The sequence below is a fragment of the Nematostella vectensis genome, chromosome 6 (assembly GCF_932526225.1).
Source record: "Nematostella vectensis chromosome 6, jaNemVect1.1, whole genome shotgun sequence".
NCBI classification, from domain to species: domain Eukaryota; kingdom Metazoa; phylum Cnidaria; class Anthozoa; order Actiniaria; family Edwardsiidae; genus Nematostella; species Nematostella vectensis.
Window position 1 is genome coordinate 10,219,747 of NC_064039.1, and position 26,088 is coordinate 10,245,834.

The window sequence follows — 26,088 nt, forward strand, 5'->3', positions numbered from 1 at the left end:
CAAATAATTTGTAGACATTTTTTCTGGGTTAAATTTTTATTATTTACATAGATAGTTGTATACTTAGATAAATATATATAAATTATGACATTTTTCATCTTTTTCATATGCACTTTCATTATTTCATTATTATCTAAAAAATAATCTAATAATGACAACCATTAAATTCACAGAATAATATTTTTCTTTTTTAACATTTCTATAAATATATATTTCATTATTTACTGTTTTGTTTGTGACTACAGTTTAAATTTCGTGACTATATAAAATACACAGTATTTATTTGTTAAATAATAAATATATAATATACATGTATCTAAGGTTTTTTTAAATTCCTGTATGTGAATAACAATAACAATAACACTAATAATAAATTATATTAAATTAATAAATTCTCTCTTTTTCAGAAAACCTGTGTCAAAGTACCACAGGTAGTCCATTTCACAGTGACTTGATCATGTAGCCTATGTGATTGGCTAGCTTTATCAGCATTTCTTTCATGTCCTGCAATATTCCTGTGTTTCTGACAATACACAGCATTACATGACCCATGTTGTCTGTACTGTCACTGGTTGACCTTTCAGTTTCCATCCCCTACAAAGATGCATGCAATTACACTTGGGTTAGAGTATTGAACAGTATATAAGAAGGGTGGGTGTGTGTGTGTGGGGGGGAATGGGGGGGGGGGAGGTGGGAGGGGTGTGTGTGGAGGGGAGGGAGGGGGTGGAAGGGCCAAAAGCCAAGAGACAGGACCTATTATTGGGAATTTTTCTTCATATACAAAAACATATATAAATTCATATTCTATTGCAGTGTTTGTATCGATTGCTAGAATATATATTATTAATACTAGAATTAAGGCCCTGCATAAAGCAGAGCCTCACGATTATTGTCCTGTTTATGTACAATAGTTAAAAAAGAAATTGGTTCAAGAGCTGGTTATAAACTTTGTTACTTCCATAAGTTGCTATACTATCCATAAATTCCCTCTAAAGAGAGGTTTGTATAAGTATAAGATAAAGAAAGTGAAGACCTTAGGCATATATAATTTTATATAATTTTCTATATGATCAAACTAATGGATTGTGTAACTAGTATAAAGTAAATAAAAAAAGTCATATATCTTTCTCTAGAATTTTCCATATAAATCTAATAAAATGGAAGTGTAGCAAGTTTTGTTTAATATTTCTATGATAAAGGTAAATTAAAGAAAGATCTTGTTTACTCACCAGGAAGCTTTTTGTTTCCTCGTCCAAAGCTTGTTCCAGTCCTCTAAAAGCAGGCATTCGCTGGGGCTCAATGCTGTTCGACAATAACTGTTAAAGCAAAAGAGAATACACATCAGCATAGATAGGGAAAGTTATTTATAACAAACTATCCTTACCAGCCTCCCCCCTCCCCCCAAAAATAATCCAAATCAACTTACCGTTTTCTTGATTGCTATTGTCGTGTTCTCAAGGTTCCGCCTGAGTAAAATGCTTTGATCCAGCAGATTAATGTCATGTAAGCTCGAGGCAGTTTCTGACACAAGTTTTATGGCAGCGTTAAATCGCGCCAAAAGAAACCGATCGCTCTCTAGAATATCTGCATTCGTCGGCTGAAATATGAAAATGAGCACCTTTTAACAACATTTCAAGCATTAAATACATTTATTCCGGAAATATATCAATGAAATGGTAAGATAAGAGCCTTATTAAGAATTTAGGGGCTTTCGCGAAAAGGTTTTTCTTTTTACACGTGGAATTTTGAGAATAGAGGATTTTTTACAAACTAGATCTACACAGTTGAAAGTCCCAAGTCTGCACATCATATTTGTTCGATGAACAGGGAAAACTGGCAATTGTTCTATATATTGATCTATTCGTATGTGACCTTAAATTTAAAAAAAAATCACTTACATTTTCATGGGCAGGCGATGCCAAAGCGAAGGTTAAGTCCCGCACATCGCTTGGCGACAGACCTCTTGCCTCTAGCTGGTTTCTCACAAGCTCTAGCTGATTTTCCTATAGAGTGGAAAGACATCAATGTCAGGAATTAAAATCCAATTACAAGAATTATTTGTAGCAAATAAATCATTAGCCTACACTAAGTGAAAAATGAAAAATCACAGTTAAGTACAAAATAAATGATATACGACTGCTGCAATTGTACTACACAGGTAGGGTCAGATCTACTATCTTCCTATCTGTCTATAGTTTTACCTCTTCAGTCAGTACTAAATAAATATGAACAGGAAATTGTATAAAGCGGTCTTCAATGCCCCCGCATTCAAGTCGATTCAGTAGTCTTTCACCCACCTGCATTATTTGACATGCATTAGCCGATCGGTTTAATTCCTCCAGTAACTGATGGAATCTCTCCCTTTGCTTTTTAGTCAAGGCAATATCTTCTTCATGGATGCCCAGCATTTTGACTTTGTTTTCAATGTTAACAGTTCCTCGTTTGTCCATACACCAACAATGCCTGGTGTAATATAGCGAGAAAAGGGAAAATACCCTGTTTCTATTTTTAGCACTTGACAGCTATTCGACATGTGCTTTTTACCCGTTTTCAGAAGGTAGTCAGTTCGTTGCATCCTGTTAAATATAATTTTCCTGGAATACGTTATTAGAGGGGAATGGGAAATTCCCGGGTAGATAGAATAACAAACGTTATCACATGTAACACCCGGCAAATAATTTAAATTGTACCTAAATAAATTACTTTTGTATTAAAAATCGTAATCCCTGTAGGTCCTTTTATCGCAAATGTCCTGATCTCTTTGTACAATCTCAACAGAATGCAAAACAAGCATTTCTCCGAAAGAGCGGAAGTGATTCTTTAGATTGTGTGATGCGTTACAAAAGCTAGGGGTTATCCCGTTAGTTAGATTATCCACAAGATGTAAGCTCATATTATTGTTCCAAATCCTACATATTACTACTTGATTATATACAATCAAGTTACTGTTAAATACAATCAAGTTACTGTTAAATATTGATTAAATTTTTGATATCGCTTCACTGGAAATAATAAATTGAAATTTAGTATAAAGCAAAGTTGTGCAATAAACGCGTGACCTTCTGTAACCATAATACTTGAACAAATTTCGCTTCCCCAAGCGGAAGTGATTTGCCACGGCTGATTTAAGTGGAATACTTCCGTACCCCACGCCTTGTTAAGAATGTTCTTTTCCCTTTACTTATTTTGCTAAATAAAAAAAAATACATACTACGTCGACAACAGAAACTTGATAAACAGCAAAACTGCACGAAGAACGAATACTCAGCCATGGGAACCGTCGTAAAGATATCTTTCGGACTGTCAGACATATTTAGCTTTCGGGGAAAATACTTGATATAAGCTGAGGTGTGAGATTATGCAAGGTAAACAGTAAAAATTTGAATTGCCTTATTCTGCATAATTCGCGAATTTAATATTGACAATGGCTCGTGGAAACAAAATCACTTTTAGATCACTGTAACAATGGCAATTCAGCGCCCGCAAAGGTACAGCCTGTCTTTTTTATTATTGATAAAACGAGAAAAGAAGTAAATTTGAACTTCGTTCGCGAAATTAAATCCCACACAAATTATACAAATTAAAATCCCGTGCATACACCAGGGGGATCTAGTCTTTGCCAAGGCGGCGGGATTGCCCCAAAGAATTTCGTCATTATTTTACCTCTGTAACGATTTTGGAATGAACAGACACAATGAAAACAATTAAAAAGCCCAAGGGGGATTGGGGGGGGGGGGGGGGGGGTGTGGTAAATCCCCTTTTTCATTCATTTTTCATTTTATTTGTTTGCTACACGTAATTACAAATATTTACATGTATTTATAAAGCTAAAATCTGGGTGTGGCGAGGAGTCCCCTAGAAACCATCAGGCTTTTGTGGGTAGCTCCTCCCCTAGGACCGGTCTTCGTACACAAATTTAAGACTCGCGAAATGTGCTAAGGAAATTTTCGTGGAATTTAAGATGCGCGGAAATAAAGAAGAATAAGGTATTCCTGTAAGCGCTTGCACGCGACTGTGATCTCCTTAAATTCATTCAGTTATGGAAGCTAAAATTTCCAAGGGCACGTGAAAACCTCTACCTCTTAATTAAAGGGGGTGAGGCGTGGACTAAGTAGTCTACAACAAAGGTCTCGAGAATTGTGCTCTAGGGGAGCACAATACAGAGACACCATTCCTCCATCATTACGGTGCTACGGTAAGACAACAAGACAGAGGTGGTGCCAGTGGGACGAGAACTGGTTATCGAGAGACTTTTATGATTTCGAATAACGCTGATAGGACGGCAGTACTCGAAATCCGATAAAGATAAATCACTTTAACGGAACTAGAGTTGTTCCATGCATTGAGATTCGCACATATTTAGTCACCAACGAGGAAAAAAATAATGCCATGCCCGGCGGGGGTTCCTTATCGTTTGCCACTAGTAACTTGTTTACGCTAGCTGTGGCCATGCGGTTAACGATTCCTATTTGTTCTGAAGCTTGTAATCAAACTTCAGTAGCGGAACTTGTTATCCAGAGTTTCCGTCACTAAGTTCTGCCTGAAACCTGCCTGCCTGAGTACTGGAGAACAACAATCCTCGAGTGATTAAGACGAAGCAATGGTTAAAGGGAATAGAAAAGGTATGCGAAAATAAGATTCAAATTCCCTCCCTCCTCCGCTCAAGTTGAGATCGCCTACAAGGGTGTACCAAACAGCTAATAAATGTATACTCCTTATTCCGAGTGGAGAATTCTATTTTGTTTATCCCAACCCATGCTTTTATCCAAGCATGTGTTGTTATAAACGGTCAATGAATGGATCAAATCGTAGTGCTTTGGGCATGCTTGGATATACTTTATCTGTGAAATAATAACAAAGTAATTGGAAACTATATCCATAAAATTAGATATAGTAACAGTAATTAGACATAGAGTAAGGCCAAGGTACTCTATTCGCATCTATCTTTTTCTATCGTATTTTGTATCTAGGCAATAAAATTTTCTTATTTTTTTTTTTCCTAAGCGAAAAAAAAATAGTCCCTCCGCTTTGGCCGTGTGTTTTTAGAACACCAACAGCTTTGTTTATTTGATGCTTTCCGAAAACGATGTCTTCTGATTAGATCAGGGATGAATTATTAATTATTTTGGGTTATCAATCGCAAACGAAAGCGTAACACTTAATCCGAAATACCTATGGATCATGTCATCTCTATGCAGTTTCGAGAGTTTCGATTAAAGAAATTCTACGGATGGGTAGGTAAGGGTACCTTGTTTGGTTATCATAACTTCTATTTACGCTATTATACCTACTTATTTGGTGTGTTCTAGCTTAAGCAAACGGAACGCTCTATTTTTCGATTTCAAAATACTCTTTATATATTTCCCTACAACGGGAGTTCTTCATTAATGCTGTTTTCGTTTTCGTGTTGTATTAACCAGGAGATGAGAGGTGATTACAGCGAAGGAATAGCAGTGGGATCGTAGCGTCTTCATGGTAACTGATGATTACAGCGAAACAAAAGCAGTGAGAACGTAGCGTCTTCATGATAACTGATGAGAGATGATTTAACAGCGAAGGAATAGCATCGGGAACGTAGCGTCTCCATGGTAACTGTTCGCTGCAAGGTAGAACCCCCTCTACTCCCCAGGGGAGGGAGGACTCCCATAAAAACAGGGAGTGATTATTAGCAAAATCACTTAGGTGTGGTCAAGAGCAATTGTTACCCCTAATAGATAGCAGATTGAGTGTGGCAAGTTTACAATAATTTTGTTACGAACCTTAAAGACACTGCCATCGACTTTTGAGTCCGGTTGTTATTTGATAGGATGATCCGTTAGTGTGAAACCTTCTGAAGGATAGAAGAATCGGAAGAAAATCGTTGAACACTCCCCTAGGGGATAGCAGTTTGTAGAATTATTTACCGTAAGATAGGACGACCATCCCCGTCTAACGCAGAATCCCGCCACCCCCGAAGGTAGACCACTTTCCATTATCAGGGAGGTTTGTCGGGAGGTTAGACTTTTAAGACAAAATACAAGATAGTTTTAGGATTTTTAGGATCAGGGGGGGGGGGGAGGGGCGGATTTAGAGCCACAATTTGGGATTAAAGACAATAGGGGGCTCCTGCGTTACAAATGCTCTTGATTGTTAACGCATAACACCTCCAGCCCCCCCACCTCTTTGTCAGCAATTAGTTCTTGTTAATAAAACTTTCAAAAAGACATACGATTTTGAGAAAAACCCTTCTAACATTCACAATCTCAACCACCCAAAAGCTCTCACCCGCCTGAGAATTAGTAATCATAAACTTGAAATCGAGACTGCGCGCTACCAGAAGCCCTATAGAAAGCCTGAGGACTGAATTTGTTCTCAGTGTAACTCAGGGGAGGTCGAAGACGAGTTCCACTTCCTGATTAAATGTAAGCGACATGAGATAGATGGCAAGAAAACGAGTGCTTGAGGTTTTTTAAAACCTTTTAAAAAAGTTAAAAAAAGTTTAAAGTTAAAAAAAGTTAAAAGTTTAACTTTTAAAAAAGTTAATGAAGGTAGTGAAAGATAAAATATATATAGATGAAAGCCTCCTTTTTCAGAACCTAATAAATCCGCCTATAACAGTGCACAAGGAGGTCGCTAAATTTATATATGACTGTTTTTTAACTAGGGGTGGGTAGTCTAAAAGTAGGTGGACTCTAGTATTACTTGTTTTTGTATGTTTGTTAGCGTGACAGCCATGTACTTTTGTGTATAAGCTGCTAATAAACTAAAACTATAACTATATAAAAATGCATATACCACATTTCTAGACATCATCACTGAGGACTTGGGTGTGCATCCTCTTGGCATGGATACCAGGCTATGCAAAGTCACGTGAGTCTCCAATACCTTTGCCTAGACTCCAATTTTAAACATATCCTTACTCAAACAAATAGGTTTCGTCTCTTTTGGTCACACAACGCAAACCCAGTCACAGAGAAAACGACCAATCGAACATGAATAGTCCTAGTTTCGAATTCCATCATGCCGGGTAAAAAGAGGACTTTTATTGGTCGCGTATGCGGAGTTCACGTCTAACTGGAAGTAAATCTTATGTGGTTGAGACCGGCTAGAATCCCCAGGAGCTAAAAACAAAGCAATGCATAAGCTTATAAATTCTTCATGATTTCGCTGGTATTTGCAAAAAGTTTACCTGAAACCGAGGCACACACTGTATTCATGCGTCCTTAGTGCCTGTATCCAGCGGTCACAGTGGAATCCGAAACTGGACTGTTTATTTGTAATTATCGAGGTTATGGATGTCGCATTTCATTATTGTATTGTTATCTGCCCTATTCACCCATCAATTTGAGTGAATTGCTCCATTATCTACTTACCCCTTTCTTCTTTTACTAACTAAGTATATCGATTACCAGAGGCATGCTCGCCCGTTACTGTGGTAACAGACTGGACCGGCAACCTTAAATCACCCGAGTTCCCCAATTACTATCCCAACAATATATCGTGTTCATGGGTCCTTACGGTATCCCCTGGCAACCGCATCGAGGTGACAACCTTCGTTTTATTGGTAAGTAAAGACACTCTCATCTTGGGGGGGGAGGGGTGGCCCAATTACTATCCCAACCACGTATCGTGTTCATGGGTCCTTACGGTCCTTACCGGTGGTGGTTAATGGAAAGAGTATATACGGCTGAATACGTGTATTCGAAAGCAATGTGAACGTTCATAAGAATGTAACAAGAATTCTGCAGCTTTTGAAACCTGGATTTGTATTTTATTTACGCTTATTTACTTCATACCCATGAAGCACTGCGGGTTACGATACAGAGATTATCCGGGTGCAACCATATTTGAAATATGTGTAGAAAAAAAGTATGGATAAGATTTTATACACCTCTTTGATATAAGGGTACGCCCGAGAATGGGCTGTTACCCGCTGTAGCTCATTGGTAAATATCAATGGCTAATAAATGCGCACTTTTGAATTTCCCGCTCTTGTCAACACCAAGTATATCTACGATTGATGTTCTATTCTTATTTTTCTTCAGTTGGACTCATATTCTACAGAGGTAGGTATCTATGTCTGTTCTGCCCAGAAACCCTGTAAATCACCGTCCATGAAAAAGCAGGCGGTGTTTTTAACCAAATGATGCTTTTTTCACGAAATACTCTCTCAATCCCAAAATGATTATAAATATATGTGCATGGTCTTCTTCCCGTCTTCTACGCTTTTTTATCTTCTATTGATGTTTTGTTAATCGTTCTATAATCCAATTTGATGTGTTCCCTATTAAAGGATCCGAGCTGTCCTGGGGACTATCTAGAGGTGCGTCAAGGCGCGTCTAGGGTTTCACCGCTGATCGGTAGATACTGCGGGGGCAGTGTACCACCGCCTTTTGTATCGTCTAGCGAGAATCTATTTATGCAGTTCGTCACCGACGCATCGGGGTCCTCCGCCGGTTTATTTTTACAGCATAAAGGTATGAAAGTAACAGGCAATGCAATAGGCGACTTGCGCTAAGAGATCACTTGACCTTTCTGGGTGGCAAATTCAAAACAAAATAATACAAAAAAATCAGAAATGTCTGCGCCCGTCACACCAGCGAACGAAGAAAAAATAAAATCTTTAAATGAAACTAAACCCTTTCTAAAAAAAAGGAAATCTGCCTTTTTTCGTAACAGCTGAATAAGTTATTTTGCCGCTAAAAGCCTGGGCGCGCGCTAGGTTGCCACCCAAACAGTCACGTGATCTCTTAGCGTGAGTCCCCTTTTGTGGAAAGGGCTTACCTAATCACCATTTGTTTACCAAAGTAGCCTCATAGCAGAATATTATGGCCGTGTATCGTTATCATCGTTTGTGCGTGAGAATCTGGTGGTGGCAGCGTAAATAAAGAGCCCCGATGGCTGTCGACACGCAGCAATCACGACCCCTGAAATATTCAGGTATCCTTTCTCTCAAAGTATTCACTGCAACGGGGCCCAAGCACACTGCTTCTCAAGCGATGAACATATTCATTGGAAGTCCCAGTTTTATTACTTTTGTGGCTTCCGATCATTGGTTATTCAGGCTGTTTTGTGCTAAGATGTTGCCCTTCGCGTGGGTCATTTTTTGGCGTTTCTCGATCATTTCGATGTTCCAGTAGCAAAATTCACTCTCAATAAGTTTCATTATAGTCTGACTGTTTTCAAACCTTGTTCTGATCTTCCCAGGTTTCCGTTAGATTTCCTGTGGTGCTAAGAGTTGTGACGTCACCGATTCACCATTTCCCCTCACGGCCAACCACAGGAATTCCCCTGATTGTTTTCCATAAACTGTTGCAGGCGTTTGCAGAGTTCAACTTAATGAGACGTCTGGCACTATCAGCACTCCCAACTACCCACAGTTCTACCCTACCAGTCAAGACTGCCTTTGGTCTATCCGGGTAAACTCTTTACTGGAAATAACCCTCAACATCACCACCTTGGACACGAAGCACAATGATAACTGCACCTTTGATTACGTGGAGGTGTACGCTGGCGTTTCCATGGGAGCGCCTTTGATTGGCAGGCACTGTGGTTTGGCGGAAGGGCTCTCGTATGCCAGGAGAGGGAATTTGAGCGTGCGGTTCGTGTCGGATGGAGACCGGGAGAAAATGGGATTCTTGGCTACGTATACGACTCGACGTAAGAACCTTTTGTATTTAGTCTTTTGTATTTATCTCAATTAGTTGAACATGCAAAATAATCATATGATAAGCGATTTGGTATGGTCATTGCTATCTAAAAAGATAGCTCCATTGACATTTATGACAACAAAATTTAATAATAAAATGGAAACGTAATTTAAAGCAAATTGCTGCTGTGAACTGGCTTTTAAAAAGTGACCGTAGAAGCATGATCTGCAACCAAATTTACTTTTGACTCATGAATATTTCACGCATGCTATTTCTCATTACCGACAGTGAGTGGTACATGGACAGAATGGTCGCCGTGGACACCGTGCTCCGTCACGTGTCACCAAGGCAACAGCACAAGGTCCCGGATGTGCACCGATCCGCTTCCGCTAACTGATGAGCCGTACTGGTGCCAAGGTCAGGAAAGCAACAAGACGGAGCAAATAGAAGTCAGAACATGCGTCGTATCAAACTGCAGTAAGTAAGGTCACAGGTTCTATTTGACGTATCAAGGGTCGGATGGTATGTTTCGGCCATCTTTAAGCAATAGCCATTTAATTGATAATGAAATTTAACAGACGTGAAATCTTGATTGCATGTAGAGCTTCATTTTTTCATAACACATAAATCTTTCTAATAAGAAAGATTCTGATAGAAAATGCACAATAACGAAAGACCAATTTAGACCGGAATTACAGAAACACCGATGAACAGCATCAGCAAAGGAAACTAAAACAAATAAACAAAGACTAATGAAAAGGCAAAGGTAATCAACATGTCTCGAGTCTACTTGAAGCAGACCTCCAAATTTGCCCAGAGAAACGCCGTAATGTGACGTCAACGAAAGAGAGGTCGAAAACAGACTGTATTCCACAATCCCTTGGGAAGGTTTACCAGATCTCCTCTTCAAACAAGCCAAACAATAATTCAAGTTTATTTTCTTCAGCGCCGGTGGATGGTGGATTACGTCCTGGTCTTCCTGGTCAAACTGCTCGTCTAAATGTGGTATCGGGACGCACAACAGGACGCGCAACTGTACGAATCCCGCGCCTGCATTTGGAGGAAGCAATTGTTCAGGAAATACCATGGAAACGGAGCCGTGCGACAACCTGTGCTCAGGTAATAATCTATTCCTCCTGTCTTCAACCCTAAATTCCCACCTCTACTCAATCAATACTTGTTTTTAGTAGTGTACTCCGAATAGGAAAAAGCGTGATTTACTCAGATATCATTATAAATTTTAAACATATATACATTTTTTAATGTTAAACATCTTTTCTTGCTGTTTCTAGTGAATGGCGGCTACACGGCTTGGTCCAACTGGTCTGCTTGCCCTGTGACCTGTGGAGCAGGCAGTCAAGCGCGAACAAGGAATTGTTCCAACCCAGTTCCCAAAAATGGGGGCAAAGATTGCACAAGCCTTGGGCCGACTATAGAATTAAAACTATGTAATCGCCCCCTGTGCCCGGTGCATGGTGGGTATTCGCTCTGGTCGAATTGGACGAAATGTTCAGTAACTTGTGGAAACGGAACCAAATCTCGTTCACGGAATTGCACAAACCCTGAGCCATTACACGGTGGAAATAACTGCACAAATCTCGGGCCGAAAAGTCAAACAATCAAGTGCAACCTCCAGGCATGTCCAATAAATGGTGGTTACTCTACTTGGTCGAATTGGACGAAATGTTCAGTAACTTGTGGGAATGGGACAAAAACTCGTTCAAGGAATTGCACAAACCCTGAGCCATTACACGGTGGAAATAACTGCACAAATCTCGGGCCAAACAGTCAAACAATCAAGTGCGACCTCCAGGCATGTCCAATAAATGGTGGTTACTCTCCTTGGTCGAATTGGACGAAATGTTCAGTAACTTGTGGTAATGGAACAACAACCCGCTCTCGAAATTGTACAAACCCTGAGCCGTTACAAGGTGGAAATAACTGCACAAATCTCGGGCCAAACAGTCAAACAATCAAGTGCGACCTCCAGGCATGTCCGATAAATGGTGGTTACTCTTCTTGGTCGAATTGGACGAAATGTTCAGTAACTTGTGGGAATGGAACAAAAACCCGCTCTCGAAATTGCACAAACCCTGACCCGTTATTTGGTGGAAATAACTGCACAAATCTCGGGCCAAACAGTCAAACAATCAAGTGCGACCTCCAGGCATGTCCAATTAATGGTGGTTACTCTCCTTGGTCGAATTGGACGAAATTAATGGTGGTTACTCTCCTTGGTCAAATTGGACGCAATGTTCAGTAACTTTTGGGAATGGAACAAAAACCCGCTCTCGAAATTGCACAAACCCTGAGCCGTTAAACGGTGGAAATAACTGCACAAATCTCGGGCCAAACAATCAAACAATCAAGTGCGACCTCCAGGCATGTCCAATTAATGGTGGTTACTCTACTTGGTCGAATTGGACAAAATGTTCAGTAACTTGTGGGAATGGAACAAAAACCCGCTCTCGAAATTGCACAAACTCTGAGCCGTTACACGGTGGAAATAACTGCACAAATCTTGGGCCAAACAATCAAACAATCAAGTGCGACCTCCAGGCATGTCCAATAAATGGTGGTTACACTCCTTGGTCGAATTGGACGAAATGTTCAGTAACTTGTGGGAATGGAACAAAAACCCGCTCTCGAAATTGCACAAACCCTGACCCGTTATTTGGTGGAAATAACTGCATAAATCTCGGGCCAAACAGTCAAACAATCAAGTGCGACCTCCAGGCATGTCCAATTAATGGTGGTTACTCTCCTTGGTCAAATTGGACGAAATGTTCAGTAACTTGTGGGAATGGAACAAAAACCCGCTCTCGAAATTGCACAAACCCTGGGCCATTACACGGTGGAAATAACTGCACAAATCTCGGGCCAAACAATCAAGTGCGACCTCCCAGCATGCCCGGTCAATGGTGATTACTCTCCCTGGTCAAATTGGACAAAATGTCCAGTAACTTGTGGGAATGGAACAAAAACTCGTTCAAGGAATTGCACAAACCCTGAGCCATTACACGGTGGAAATAATTGCACAAATCTCGGGCCAAACAGTCAAACAATCAAGTGCGACCTCCAGGCATGTCCAATAAATGGTGGTTACTCTCCTTGGTCAAATTGGACGAAATGTTCAGTAACTTGTGGGAATGGAACAAAAACCCGCTCTCGAAATTGCACAAACCCTGGGCCATTACACGGTGGAAATAACTGCACAAATCTCGGGCCAAACAATCAAGTGCGACCTCCCAGCATGCCCGGTCAATGGTGATTACTCTCCCTGGTCAAATTGGACAAAATGTCCAGTAACTTGTGGGAATGGAACAAAAACTCGTTCAAGGAATTGCACAAAAAAAAAAAAAAAAAAAGAAAACAACAATAATCGATAGAATACTGAAGAATATTGAACTGTTTACATTGAAATGTATATATGTTAAAAAGTATATTGTCAGTTGTATCTGCTAGCAACCCTTTGTTGAAGCACTTAACTCACAGCACCCTTGCAAAGTTCCGCCAGTTGACACCGAGGCTCAATAAAACGCTGCCTTATCCTATTTTCAAAAGCAAAAAGGTTCATAGAAGAAAAAAAGGAACGAGTGGAAAAAAGAACGTCCTTAAATAAGGTAAGAAAACCAAGTAAGTGATATATAACCAGATAGCATTCTTGCAAAAATCGCCGACGGTTTAAAAAATGCGTCATCAGGCAACTTCGGCTGTCGGCCGAGCAGATGGTCTCAGTGTAACAGAACAAATAAGGCCTTTTGAATATACAAAAAGGCTAGCGGATGAACACCGCCATTCCATATGGGGGGAAAGAATAAAAAGACTTTAATGTTATAATCATTTTTCAAAGTATATTGCGGTCGTGGAAAAGTAGGCATATCGTTTACTGATGTTCTTTGGATGTTCTCGATCAGTTAAGAGAAACCCCCTATTCTAAAGCCAAAAAGCAATGATTATCCTATACGTATCTTGTTTTCCCCCAAGATTGCGTAGCACCAATGATACATTTCTCTCCAACTTTAAAAAGAAACAGAAACTAATTTGAAACTAGCCCTGAACCCACCTCAGTGTGTCAAATCATTAGCTTTTGCTTTTCGAAATAAAGCATCACGCAACAACTATTTATGATATAAACAGTATGAACACAGATTCTCATCGCCCTATGACAGGTAATCCGGAATCCGGAATCCATGAAAAAATGAGACTTGAAATCCGGAATCCATGCTACTGGAATCCGGAATCCACACACTAGGATCCGGAATCCAAGACTTAAGCTGGAATCCGGAATACAAGAATTAGTATAAAAATTATTTTAATATTTGGCTTCTTTTTCCAAAATTCATTTTGATTTATCTGTTTATATGCATGTAATTTTCATTTCAACCTTTTGGCGGTTGACGAAGAAGCCATTCCATGGTTATTATTTTATTAGCCAATGAGACGCGGGTAGGTTTGAACATGCGATCAATCACCTCCAAGTTCTCGCTTTCTAGCTTCACTCAGGCAAGAATCAACAACAAAGGAGGGTAAGGGCAGATTTATTCTTTCGAATTCTTATTGATAATGACATTCAATTATTTAAATATTTATTGTATTGTAAAAAAAACACCCATAAGAAATCGCCTCGCCATATCTGTGAGAACAGGAAGTTCTGATCTCGACGAAGTAATCGGTCAAAAGAGTTTTCACTTCAAAACACGTGTAAGTTGGGTGTCTACAAAACGAAGACCTACAACCTGTGACCCCAAAAGCTACGACCCCAAAAATATTGCCGTTTTTATTAAACCTACCTTGTTTCCCAAAATGGCTACACAGCGTTTTCACGTGGAATCAGTAATCTTTATGAGATAATTAGCTAGTTCAATTTGTTTTCTTTTAATTGGGAAGGGAAAAGCACTACTTGTGCTTCCAGGTAGTCGTTTCTTAAAACGCTGATAAACTCAGAAACCCGGAAAGTCACACGGTAAAATTTTCGGGTTTTTCTTAAAAAATCTTAATTGCCCGCCAAAGAGCTAACTTACGGGAAATCGCTTCATGTTCTAGTTGTGTCGAGTTGTAGAAAGTTTTCATCACAGAAAAAAACATTCCACTGCCCGGTATAAAGTGGGCTAATCAAGGCTAACATCAATAAGGTTTCATCTCAGTCTAATGATTTGACATTTAGCTGTCACAGTGCGCCTAAAAAATATAAACAGCTTTGCGAAATTAAGTTTTTTTTACAAAATGAAACTTTATTTACTTGTTCTTTGTCTTTCATTTGAAAAATGCCGATGCAACGGTAATGTTTGGGGTGAAAGTTGTCTACAGACATCGACAAAACTAGGATTTCAATAACTACTACTATAATCTTTAACAGTCACGACACGTCAAGACACGTCTGAGGTATGTTTTGATACTCGTATAACAAACAAAGCCATAGCAGGAATCAGAGGGGGGAGGGGAGGTGGCAAAATCACAAAATAATCTAAAAACATGTTTGAAAAAATAAGATAAACATGTTGACAAAAAAGGCAACAGAAGAAAATGAGAATGAGTGAAAATGAGAGATCCTGCTGATCTAGATATCGATGGTAAAGTTATCTACGTTTGTGATCAGGGAAATGGCCGAATAAGAGTTATAGACTGCACCTCCCTTTTTGTCATTCGTCTAGGCTTAATCTAGGTTCCGACACGTCTGAGAATGGAGATGAGGATAGAGATGGGGACGAGGAATGCGCAACTCGGCGTATTCGCCAGGTGACAGTAGGGGACCTTACTTTGACATCTGACTCAGAAGAATGAAGTCTCCATTTGGCATTTGCAGATCACACAAGGATCCTTTTACACTCTATGTATCGGACATTCGCGAGCAAATGTTATTCTCTATCACAAATATTAATTCTGGTGCAAATGGGAACTATTCTGGACAACTGAATGCCATATTATCTTTTGGCCGGACAAGTATCCTAACGTCGATAGCGGTTACCAGGGATGACGATCACATTCTTGTTGGAGACTGCAAAGAGAACGCTTCTTGTGTCTACGTGTGCTATCTTGTACACAAAACAATCACTCGGACAGTATCAGGTGTTGTGGCTCCTACAGGAATAGCAGTGACCGAGGAAGGAACTGTGTTCGTCTCATCAAGTAAGATCAACACGCTGCTGACCATGACAGAGGTGGATCTTATAACCAGTGATAACACCCCAACAGCAATCTCTAGTTCAACGGATGCAGGCCATTGTGATGGTTTAGATGCTCAGTGGAACTCTCCATCAGGGCTATGTAGCTACCGTAATACGATCTTTGCTTGCGACACTGGTAACAAGGCCGTTAGAATGGTTACATCAGCTGTTTGACTGGTGCATCTCCAGCAGAATATGTCGATGTATGCCAATGTGTTCCGCCTGGATAAGAATTGTGAGAAATAGAATTTCCCCGAGAGGTTTGACGAACACAAAAGACAGATAGAACATCTGGCCGGGTTTTTATTAGATAATGAAGAAAAGGCAAAGGAGAGCACGAATGGCCCTGACATGACAATTCCACGTTGCACCCGACAGTCATTCCAAATCGCGCTTGACTCACTGACCAGCCTCGCAAACACCTTAACAGAGATCGGCGAAGAGCGAGTCCTGGAGGAGATCAGATTTGCGAGTCTGACAACTCTTTCTGTCGAGTGCTTCTTCAAAGCCATGCGTGCCGATCATGACATGCCAACTATGGTGGAGTATGCTTATGGACGAGCGCGCTGTGTGGAAGATGACATGCTCCGAATTTACCAGAAGCATTTTACATACTTCACAGGGCCGAACTCGTTTTATCCGGAGAAGATTATCTCGGGCGATCCACCAAGTCTGATGCAGAGGCCATCCAAGAAAACGCAGACGAAAGAGGGAACTGGTGATGAAACAGAAGACCGCAGACGTGCAGAGACCATGCGGGAATTTACACGGGAGTATGGGAGAGGAGTGCGACAAGCAAATGTCCGAGCTAAGACAAAAGAGCTGACAGGAACCCTTCCATACTCACTGAGTATGCTGCCTGACCGAATCGAAACGGGCTCAGACGACGTGCTAGACTTCGTAAGTGAAGCTCGATCAACGGTCACAGTAAATGACACCGGTGGAAGTACCAGGGTGCAGGTCTTGTACTACAAAGACGAAATCGTCGCCGTCAGACACGATCGCCGACGGGACGCATCTCCGTATTGGCTCGCCGTTATGATGGAAGACGTTTTGGTCATCGCTGCATCTGGACGATTCCAGAAGAACAGCGTAACTTTCAGATGGCTCGATCAGACTGATGACCATCTGAAATATACCTTCCACGAGGTATGCAACGGCAACTCCCCTAGATGTCTGCTGGCAAAAGTAGAAAGCCTCACCATTGATGACCAGATCGTAACCATAACTCCCGAAGAAGACATCAAACTTTCGAGAATTGCGAACGGTGATGATCAGACGGTGGAGACACGGGCAGATGAGAACGAAGAAAGAAAGTGGCTGACAAATGGAGAGTCTTTTTCTACCCCCACAGAAGCAAAAGAAGAGTCGTTTCCGGCGAGAGTGGAAGGGGTTAGTTTATCAGGTATGCAACGGCAATTCCCCAGATCTCTGCTGGCAAAAGTAGAAAGCCTCACCATTGATGACCAGACCGCAACCATAACTCCCGAAGAAGACATAATAATAATTCAAGTTTATTCACATATGACCTCTCGCAGTGTTTCGACTGAATTACAGGTAGAGACACAAAGCTATACTAGCAGCATTACATTACATTAAAGTACTTGTGCGTGACAAAGTCTCTTAGTCTGTTGGTGCGCAAAGACTGCAAGCTGGCCGAGCCCCTGCCTGATCTTAAAGCGTAGGTTATTGCCCTAGTAATCGTTCCACATCAGACACGGAAAGACACGGAAAGATGAGAACGAAGAAGGAAAGTGGCTGGCTTCTTCTACCCCCACAGACCCACAGAAGCAACAGAAGAGTCGTTCCCGAGGAGAGTGGAAGGCGTGAGTTTATCAGGACGCTAAACAACGCGTTTCATTTTACGATAGTGATGTCTACTTTAGTTCTTGTTATAGGCTCGTGCCAAAATACTTACCATGGCTCTCCTAAACTCGCCCTGATATCCCACCAAAGCGGACCACAATGGCACGGTCAAACAAAATACCAGAGCCTGATAATGTGTTTTGATATACAAAGAAGTAGGCATATTCTCAGCAACATTTATTGCCCGATGAGTTAAAAAGGTTTCCTTGATCTATTAAATTTGCAATTTTTCGACTTATATCGAAGCATAGTTATCCAAGTAACGCACAGACAAAAGATACAGTATGCTTTGATATGCAGTTTTGTTTTTTGACAGTAATAAAAAAACTGTTTCTTTTAAAATTTCTTGATGTGGTCTACACAACGAGCGACACAACGCAAAACGTTTATAAATGGAATCGAAAGGTAAAAAACAAAACTTTACAGGCATTAGAAAGATTTAGAACATATAGGCACTGGAGGTATTAAAAGTTTTGTAAAAAACCTGGAACACAAAAATGGAATCCGGAATCCGGGGGAAAAAACCCACATGGAATCCGGAATCCACACACTAGGATCCGGAATCCACACCCTAGGATCCGGAATCCAGAACCCTATTGGAGAACCTGTCATGGGGCGATTCTCAAAACCTTTATTCAAACTATTCTTTCATTTCTACAATTTGTTTGCTATCAGAAATAATAGGAGCCTCACAGATGTCTCAAGAAAACAAAAACTATGCAAATTCTAAATGAGGCAATTAAGTATTTTGTATGCGCCAATTTAAAATTAAGGATTATAATATTATCGGATCTAAAAGAGTGAAATATCGGCGAAATTTGTAGTTTTTCGCGCTTACTTAGCATGCATCACAACTATCGAAAATCATCGAGTGACAATATCAAAATCATCTTGCAGTCTAGTGGCAATTATCATTCATTCCAGCTAAGAAAGATTCGAAGATAAGTTAACAATAACATAACAAGTTTATCTATGCGCGGGCAAAATGGGTTTTCGTGGCCAGACAACGAAACAGCACATAAAATTTCAAACAGAAATTATTCTAATATGAGAAATTTGATACTGAATGGTGTTGACAAAAAAGTAAACATTCTCGAGAGTTTCCCTCTCCGGGGCGACACTTAATTGACACCCTTCGAGATATTTGTTTGTTTAAAAATATGGAAATATGGCAAATAAAATAAGATTCACAGAGGTAACTTCCTTCGAGGCATGTGCTTTCTTGACACAACCAATTTTAGTTTTTATCCTGCTTTACAATGTAGACAATAAATGGTTTGCATATCGGGACAGAAAGACCTCAGGACCGTACAGGATTAACAACAAAAAAGTTTACTTGGGGAAGTGGGGTGGGGCTGGTGCGGCAAAAAAAAATGTTTATTGTGTCGAATTTGCCCTGTCATACGTAGATTTTTCGGCTGCAACTTGTCCCGCAAAAAAATTGTTGCAGGTCGCACGCGCCCTGTCACACGTGATGTTTTTCCTGCGACTTGAAACAATTTGTTGCAGAAAGTAGAAGAGCGTTCTACTTTTCGTGCGACTTTGAGAAATGCAAAACAAGTTGCAAAGGGGGAAAAAAATGCGCGTGCGATCTGCAACAATTTTTTTGCGAGACAGGTCGCAAGAGTAAAAACGTACGTGTAGCAGGGCCTTTAGGAGAGATTTCGCAAATGCAAAAATGCTTAAAACCGTAAAAGCACGTGCCAGGGTGGTTTGCGGACATGCCCCCTCCGCCAAGAAAACGTTTTGGAAGCTTTAGAAATATTGCGAGTATTTGGTTTATGGAGCATGCATCCCCTCTATTGCGAACGCACCCTGTGGGTACCCTGTGGGACGGGCATGAGGCTTTAAATTGTCATCGTTTAACCACCCGGTCACCGACCAAAGGGCTAGCCTGGTACGAGAGATAGGGAGGCACTAAGGTGGGGGGGGGGGGGGGTTGAATAGGTTCGCGGATCGGCGAATTCGGCCTCGAAATGCTCACAGATTACGGATTTTTGATAATTATTTCTGCGGATTGGCGGATTTTGGAAGTACGGCAGATCACGGATCTCTTCACAATTCGGGCGCGGATTTCGGATTTTGACTGCTCCAACGGTCGAATTTCGGATTTTAAATAAATTTCAATCGATGCTATTGTTTATCTGTCAAACCATGCGGATTTCAAAAATTTATGCGGATCCACGGATTTGCCCCAAAAATGTAGCGGATCGGCGGATTTACATACCCCTATTCACCCCATGGCAAGGCCGCTATATGGTCTTTTGCTAGCTAAGCAAGCGGGGAGGGGGGGGATAAAATGTTACGCAAATCACCATAATATAAAATTTGCTAAATTTGGGGGAGATACCGCCTTATTAACTCATATATATTTTTTTAAAGGTATGGAGTATTTGGATAGCAGCATGGTGTTTTTGTCCGCAACACGAAATCAAACAACTCCAACACACTTTGAGCTGAATGTCATTCTTGCTACGGCATACATATCAGCGGTATTATCTCCACTGACATGCGTAGGGAATGGCGCACTGTTGTACATCTTGTTCAAGGATCCCTTCAAGAAATTTCGGAAACCGACCACTTTATTCATAGTAAGCCTATCTTTGTCCGACTTTGTTTCCGGTGGACTCACCCAAATGTTATATTCGGCCAGAATGTTTATGCGGTTTTACTCAAAAGCACAGGGTGACCAAGGACTATTCTGGACACAAAAGATGGTCAACCACTTTATGATAAACATCTCCGTGCTGATTGTGACGGTAATGTCAATAGATCGCTTCCTCTCCATTTATAAGCCGTTCAAATACAAAGTGATCGTGACATCACGCCGTGTCGCGACATGTAACGCAATCATCTGGGTGTACAGCGTGTTGTTTACCTTGACCAGCTTCACCATGAGCAGAGAGGTCTTCATGCAGATTGACCTTCACCTTCACACTACTCTCCCCGTACTCGTCATGATTATTTGCTACGTCAGCATGTATGTCCTTATAAGGAAGAAACAGCACAGACGGGTGAACCTGGAGCTGAACACACGCTCGGAGCGAAGTCTGCGAATCCAGAAGAGGGTTTCGGCAACCGTCTTTATGGTGATTTTCCTACTGTTTATTGGACTGATGCCGTTTTTTGTGGTGGTCAGTATTGGAATTGACTTCCCTGTGTTTACTGAAGAGAAGTGGTTCATCGTGATGAATTACACATGCTTGCCGTTTTTGTTCGTCAATAGTGCGTTGAACCCTTGGTTGTACGCCTGGCGGCTTACTGATTACAGGCAGGCTTTCTTCGCCATTTTTCACATCAAGACGATGGTCATGGATATCACGACAAGCAGGTCAACCAATGATGGATCTACGATGGAAAAATGACAGGTTTACTACTGCATCGCATAGCCGTAGCAGGTCACGAACGATCGGCGGGGGGGGGGGGGGGGGGGGGAGGGAACAATACAGAAAGATTAACAAAACATTGGGGGGGCACAGCCACGCCCCTTCTGGTTATTCCTTTCATTTTTTAATATAGCCGGGGGGGGGGGGGGGGGGTAGGTAAGGCACAAAGCAATATTTGGGGGCTAGGGATGAGGGGAGGGTGGAGAGGGGGGGGTGGGGGGTTAGGCCCCTAGTGCACCACCCCTTGCTACGGCCCTATCTCAGCTCCAAGTACCTTGGTAAGGCACAAAGCAATATCTGGGGGGTAGGGGTGGGGGTAGGGTGGAGAGGGGGGGGTGGTGAGCAAAGGGAAGGGGATACTCACAGACATCTACTTGCTGATTTCAATGTCAAGATGGTGACATGAGAAACACCAAGCAAATGCTTGCAGGGAAGGGGGAGGTGGGAGGTGTGAAGGGAGAGGTGTACAAAAACCACCCTTTAGCACCGAGCTAAGTGGTCGCTTAAAAGGTTTGCAAGGAAAGCCATGAAATGCTGTATATCTTACAGCGTTTCCTCTCCAACTTTTGAAAAACAAAAAATAAAAATACTTGGGCTATATATAGGACACCTTAAATTCCCAGTGCTCCCTTGAGTGTAAAAAATTGACAAATAATTTGTAGACATTTTTTCTGGGTTAAATTTTTGTTAATAAGCTATTATTATTATTATTTACATAGATGGTTGTATACTTAAATAAATATGTATAAATTATGACATTTTTCATCTTTTTCATATGCACTTTCATTATTTCATTATTATCTAAAAAATAATCTAATAATGACAACAGAATAATCTTTTTCTTTTTTAACATTTCTATAAATATATATTTCATTATTTACTGTTTTCGAAATTTTGTGACTACAGTTTAAATTCCGTGACTATATAAAATACAGAGTATTTATTTGTTATAATAAATATATAATATACATGTATCTAAGGTTTTTTTTAAATTCCTATGTGAATAACAATAACAATAACACTAATAATAAATTATATTAAATTAATAAATTCTCTGTTTTTCAGAAAACCTGTGTCAAAGTACCACAGGTAGTCCATTTCACAGTGACTTGATCATGTAGCCTATGTGATTGGCTAGCTTTATCAGCATTTCTTTCATGTCCTGCAATATTCCTATGTTTCTGACGATACACAGCATTACATGACCCATGTTGTCTGTACTGTCACTGGTTGGTTGACCTTTCAGTTTCCATCCCCTACAAAGATGCATGCAATTACACTTGGGTTAGAGTATTGAACAGTATATAAGAAGGGTGGATGTGTGTGGGGGGGGGGGGGGGGGGGGAAGGGGGGGGGGGAGGTGGGAGGGGTGTGTGTGGAGGGGAGGGAGGGGGTGGAAGGGCCAAAAGCCAAGAGACAGGACCTATTATTGGGAATTTTTCTTCATATACAAAAACATATATAAATTCATATTCTACTGCAGTGTTTGTATCGATTGCTAGAATATATATTATTAATACTAGAATTAAGGCCCTGCATAAAGCAGAGCCTCACAATTATTGTCCTGTTTATGTACAATTGTTAAAAAAGAAATTGGTTTCAAGAGCTGGTTATAAACTTTGTTACTTCCATAAGTTGCTATACTATCCATAAATTCCCTCTAAAGAGAGGTTTGTATAAGTATAAGATAAAGAAAGTGAAGACCTTAGGGCATATATAATGTTATATAATTTTCTATATGATCAAACTAATGGATTGTGTAACTAGTATAAAGTAAATAAAAAAGTCATATATCTTTCTCTAGAATTTTCCATATAAATCTAATAAAATGGAAGTGTAGCAAGTTTTGTTTAATATTTCTATGATAAAGGTAAATTAAAAAAGAGAAAGATCTTGTTTACTCACCAGGAAGCTTTTTGTTTTCCTCGTCCAAAGCTTGTTCCAGTCCTCTAAAAGCAGGCATTCGCTGGGGCTCAATGCTGTTCGACAATAACTGTTAAAGCAAAAAGAGAATACACATCAGCATAGATAGGAAAGTTATTTATAACAAACTATCCTTACCAGCCTCCCCCCCCCCCCCCCCCCCCCCCCCCCCCCCCCCCCCCCCCCCCCCCCCCCCCCCCCCCCCCCCCCCTCCTCCCAAAAATAATCCAAATCAACTTACCGTTTTCTTGATCCAGCAGATTAATGTCATGTAAGCTCGAGGCAGTTTCTGACACAAGTTTTATGGCAGCGTTAAATCGCGCCAAAAGAAACCGATCGCTCTCTAGAATATCTGCATTCGTCGGCTGAAATATAAAAATGACCACCTTTTAACAACATTTCAAGCATTAAATACATTTATTCCGGAAATATATCAATGAAATGGTAAGATAAGAGCCTATTAAAAATTTAGGGGCTTTCGCAAAAAGGTTTTTCTTTTTACACGTGGAATTTTGCGAATAGAGGATTTTTACAAACTAGATCTACACAGTTGAAAGTCCCAAGTCTGCACATCATATTTGTTCGATGAACAGGGAAAACTGGCAATTGTTCTATATATTGATCTATTCGTATGTGATCTTAAATTTAAAAAAAAATCACTTACATTTTCATGGGCAGGCGATGCCAAAGCGAAGGTTAAGTCCCGCACATCGCTTGGCGACAGACCTCTTGCCTCTAGCTGGTTTCTCACAAGCTCTAGCTGATTTAGAGTGGAAAGACATCAATGTCAGGAATTAAAATCCAATTACAAGAATTATTTGTAGCAAATAAATCATTAGCCTACACTAAGTGAAAAATGAAAAATCACAGTTAAGTACAAAATAAATGATATACGACTGCTGCAATTGTACTACACAGGTAGGGTCAGATCTACTATCTTCCTATCTGTCTATAGTTTTACCTCTTCAGTCAGTACTAAATAAATATGAACAGGAAATTGTATAAAGCGGTCTTCAATGCCCCCGCATTCAAGTCGATTCAGTAGTCTTTCACCCACCTGCATTATTTGACATGCATTAGCTGATCGGTTTAATTCCTCCAGTAACTGATGGAATCTCTCCCTTTGCTTTTTGGTCAAGCCAATATCTTCTTCATGGATGCCCAGCATTTTGACTTTGTTTTCAATGTTAACAGTTCCTCGTTTGTCCATACACTAACAACGCCTGGTGCAAGGAATAGGGTAATATAGCGAGAAAAGGGAAAATACCCTGTTTCTATTTTTAGCACTTGACAGCTATTCGACATGTGCTTTTTACCCGTTTTCAGAAGGTAGTCAGTTCGTTGCATCCTGTTAAATATAATTTTCCTAGAATACGTTATTAGAGGGGAATGGGAAATTCCCGGGTAGATAGAATAACAAACGTTATCACATGTAACACCCTGCAAATAATTTAAATTGTACCTAAATAAATTACATTTGTATTAAAAATCGTAATCCCTGTAGGTCCTTTTATCGCAAATGTCCTGATCTCTTTGTACAATCTCAACAGAATGCAAAACAAGCATTTCTCCGAAAGAGCGGAAGTGATTTTTTAGATTGTGTGATGCGTTACAAAAGCTAGGGGTTATCCCGTTAGTTAGATATGTAAGCTCATATTATTGTTCCAAATCCTACATATTACTACTTGATTATATACAATAAAGTTACTGTTAAATACAATCAAGTTACTGTTAAATATTGATTTTTTGATATCGCTTCACTGGAAATAATAAATTGAAATTTAGTATAAAGCAAAGTTGTGCAATAAACGCGTGACCTTCTGTAACCTCAATACTTGAACAAATTTCGCTTCCCCAAGCGGAAGTGATTTGCCACGGCTGATTTAGTGGAATACTTCCGTACCCCACGCCGTGTTAAAATGTTCTTTTCCCTTTACTTATTTTGCTAAATAAAAAAAAAAATACATACTACGTCGACAACAGAAACTTGATAAACAGCGAAACTGCACGAAGAACGAATACTCAGCCATGGAAACCGTCGTAAAGATATATTTCGGACTGTCAGACATATTATTTAGCTTTCGGGGAAAATACTTGATATAAGTTGAGGTGTGAGATTATGCAAGGTAAACAGTAAAAATTTTGAATTGCCTTATTCTGCATAATTCGCGAATTTAATATTGACAATGGCTCGTGGAAACAAAATCACTTTTAGATCACTGTAACAATGGCAATTCAGCGCCCGCAAAGGTACAGCCTGTCTTTTTTATTATTGATAAAACGAGAAAAGAAGTAAATTTGAACTTCGTTCGCGAAATTAAATCCTGTGCATACACCAGGGGGATCTAGTCTTTGCCAAGGAGGCGGAATTGCCCCAAAGAATTTCGTCATTATTTTACCTTTGTAACGATTTTGCAATGGACAGACACAATGAAAACAATTAAAAAAGGAGCCCAAGGGGGGTGGGGGGGGGGGGGGGTGTGGTAAATTCCCTTTTTAATTCATTTTTCATTTTATTTGTTTGCCACACGTAATTACAAATATTTACATGTATTTATAAAGCTAAAATCTGGGTGGTGGCGAGGAGTCCCCTAGAAACCATCAGTCTTTTGTGGGTAGCTCCTCCCCTAGGACCGGTCTTCGTACACAAATTTTAAACTCGCGAAATGTGCTAAGGAAATTTTCGTGGAATTTAAGATGCGCGGGAATAAAGAAGAATAAGGCATTCCTGTAAGCGCTTGCACGCGACTGTGATCCCCTTAAATTCACTCAGTTATGGAAGCTAAAATTTCCAAAGGCACGTTAAAACCTCTACCTCTTAATTAAACGGGGTGAGGCGTGGACTAAGCAGTCTACAATAAAGGTCTCGAGAATTGTGCTCTGGGGGAGTACAATACAGAGACACCATTCCCTCCCCCAATAATGATTACGGTGCTACGGTAAGACAACAAGACAGAGGTTGTGTAAGTGGGACGAGAACTGGTTATCGAGAGACTTTTATGATCTCGAATAACGCTTCGCCCCATGACAGGTAATCCGGAATCCGGAATCCATGAAAAAATGAGATATGGGATCCGGAATCCATGAAAAAATGAGATATGGAATCCGGAATCCATG

The 26,088-nt window shown here is 40.4% G+C and overlaps 4 protein-coding genes across 10 annotated transcripts in view; 3 read left to right on the forward strand and 1 right to left on the reverse strand.

The window, feature by feature from the left end:
* Positions 1 to 17: 17 nt before the first annotated feature.
* LOC116618411 lies at positions 18 to 24,200 on the reverse strand. 3 transcript variants are annotated; one of them, XM_048728607.1, is made up of 6 exons: positions 24,029 to 24,200; positions 23,636 to 23,731; positions 23,238 to 23,336; positions 1,427 to 1,498; positions 1,230 to 1,316; positions 18 to 594 (listed from the first exon to the last, which is right to left on the reverse strand). In XM_048728607.1, exons 1-6 carry the CDS (start codon positions 24,179 to 24,181, stop codon positions 442 to 444), a joined length of 660 nt encoding a protein of 219 aa, XP_048584564.1. In that variant the 5' UTR covers positions 24,182 to 24,200; the 3' UTR covers positions 18 to 441. The 3 variants fall into 3 exon arrangements, with proteins under 3 accessions (XP_048584564.1, XP_048584562.1, XP_048584563.1); XM_048728605.1 differs by lacking the exons at positions 23,238 to 23,336; positions 23,636 to 23,731; positions 24,029 to 24,200 and adding exons at positions 1,899 to 2,003; positions 2,298 to 2,460 and having other exon boundaries at positions 1,427 to 1,597; XM_048728606.1 differs by lacking the exons at positions 23,238 to 23,336; positions 23,636 to 23,731; positions 24,029 to 24,200 and adding exons at positions 1,899 to 1,994; positions 2,298 to 2,454 and having other exon boundaries at positions 1,427 to 1,597.
* On the forward strand, positions 3,882 to 21,080 carry LOC116603455. Of its 4 annotated transcripts, XM_048728600.1 has the most exons (10): positions 3,882 to 4,195; positions 4,481 to 4,622; positions 5,421 to 5,606; positions 6,786 to 6,849; positions 7,392 to 7,543; positions 8,025 to 8,045; positions 8,273 to 8,456; positions 9,298 to 9,639; positions 9,918 to 10,106; positions 20,045 to 21,080. In XM_048728600.1, the coding sequence occupies exons 3-10, from the start codon at positions 5,586 to 5,588 to the stop codon at positions 21,025 to 21,027; spliced, it is 1,956 nt and encodes a 651-aa protein (XP_048584557.1). In that variant the 5' UTR covers positions 3,882 to 4,195; positions 4,481 to 4,622; positions 5,421 to 5,585; the 3' UTR covers positions 21,028 to 21,080. The 4 variants fall into 4 exon arrangements, with proteins under 4 accessions (XP_048584557.1, XP_048584556.1, XP_048584558.1 ...); XM_048728599.1 differs by having other exon boundaries at positions 3,882 to 4,622; XM_048728601.1 differs by lacking the exon at positions 4,481 to 4,622.
* The window catches only part of LOC5519900 (SCO-spondin), a 29,348-nt gene continuing 13,856 nt past the window's right edge, over positions 10,597 to 26,088 (forward strand). Inside the window, exons 1-2 of one of the 2 annotated variants that reach the window (XM_048728597.1) lie at positions 10,597 to 10,748; positions 10,922 to 11,843. In XM_048728597.1, the coding sequence (XP_048584554.1) occupies positions 10,715 to 10,748; positions 10,922 to 11,843 (956 nt within the window). In that variant the 5' untranslated portion in view covers positions 10,597 to 10,714. The remainder of the gene's footprint in view (positions 10,749 to 10,921; positions 11,844 to 26,088) is intronic. The other variant, XM_048728596.1, reaches the window with a different exon arrangement.
* LOC125567864 lies at positions 13,025 to 18,051 on the forward strand. The gene is made up of 2 exons (XM_048728603.1): positions 13,025 to 15,014; positions 15,284 to 18,051. The coding sequence occupies exon 2, from the start codon at positions 16,148 to 16,150 to the stop codon at positions 17,393 to 17,395; it is 1,248 nt and encodes a 415-aa protein (XP_048584560.1). The 5' UTR covers positions 13,025 to 15,014; positions 15,284 to 16,147; the 3' UTR covers positions 17,396 to 18,051.

Bases quoted from the DNA above. Each gene is read 5' to 3' on its own strand.
- LOC116618411 (XM_048728605.1), bottom strand. From the start codon at position 2,450: ATGGACAAACGAGGAACTGTTAACATTGAAAACAAAGTCAAAATGCTG. The intron at 1,598-1,898 runs GTAAGTGATTTT...TTCATATTTCAG, and splicing joins CATCGCCTGCCCATGAAAAT to CCGACGAATGCAGATATTCT. The intron at 1,317-1,426 runs GTAAGTTGATTT...TTGCTTTAACAG, and splicing joins CAATAGCAATCAAGAAAACG to TTATTGTCGAACAGCATTGA.
- LOC116603455 (XM_048728599.1), top strand. From the start codon at position 5,586: ATGGTAACTGTTCGCTGCAAG. The intron at 6,850-7,391 runs GTGAGTCTCCAA...ATCGATTACCAG, and splicing joins ACCAGGCTATGCAAAGTCAC to AGGCATGCTCGCCCGTTACT. The intron at 8,046-8,272 runs GTAGGTATCTAT...TCCCTATTAAAG, and splicing joins TGGACTCATATTCTACAGAG to GATCCGAGCTGTCCTGGGGA.
- LOC125567864 (XM_048728603.1), top strand. From the start codon at position 16,148: ATGACAATTCCACGTTGCACCCGACAGTCATTCCAAATCGCGCTTGAC.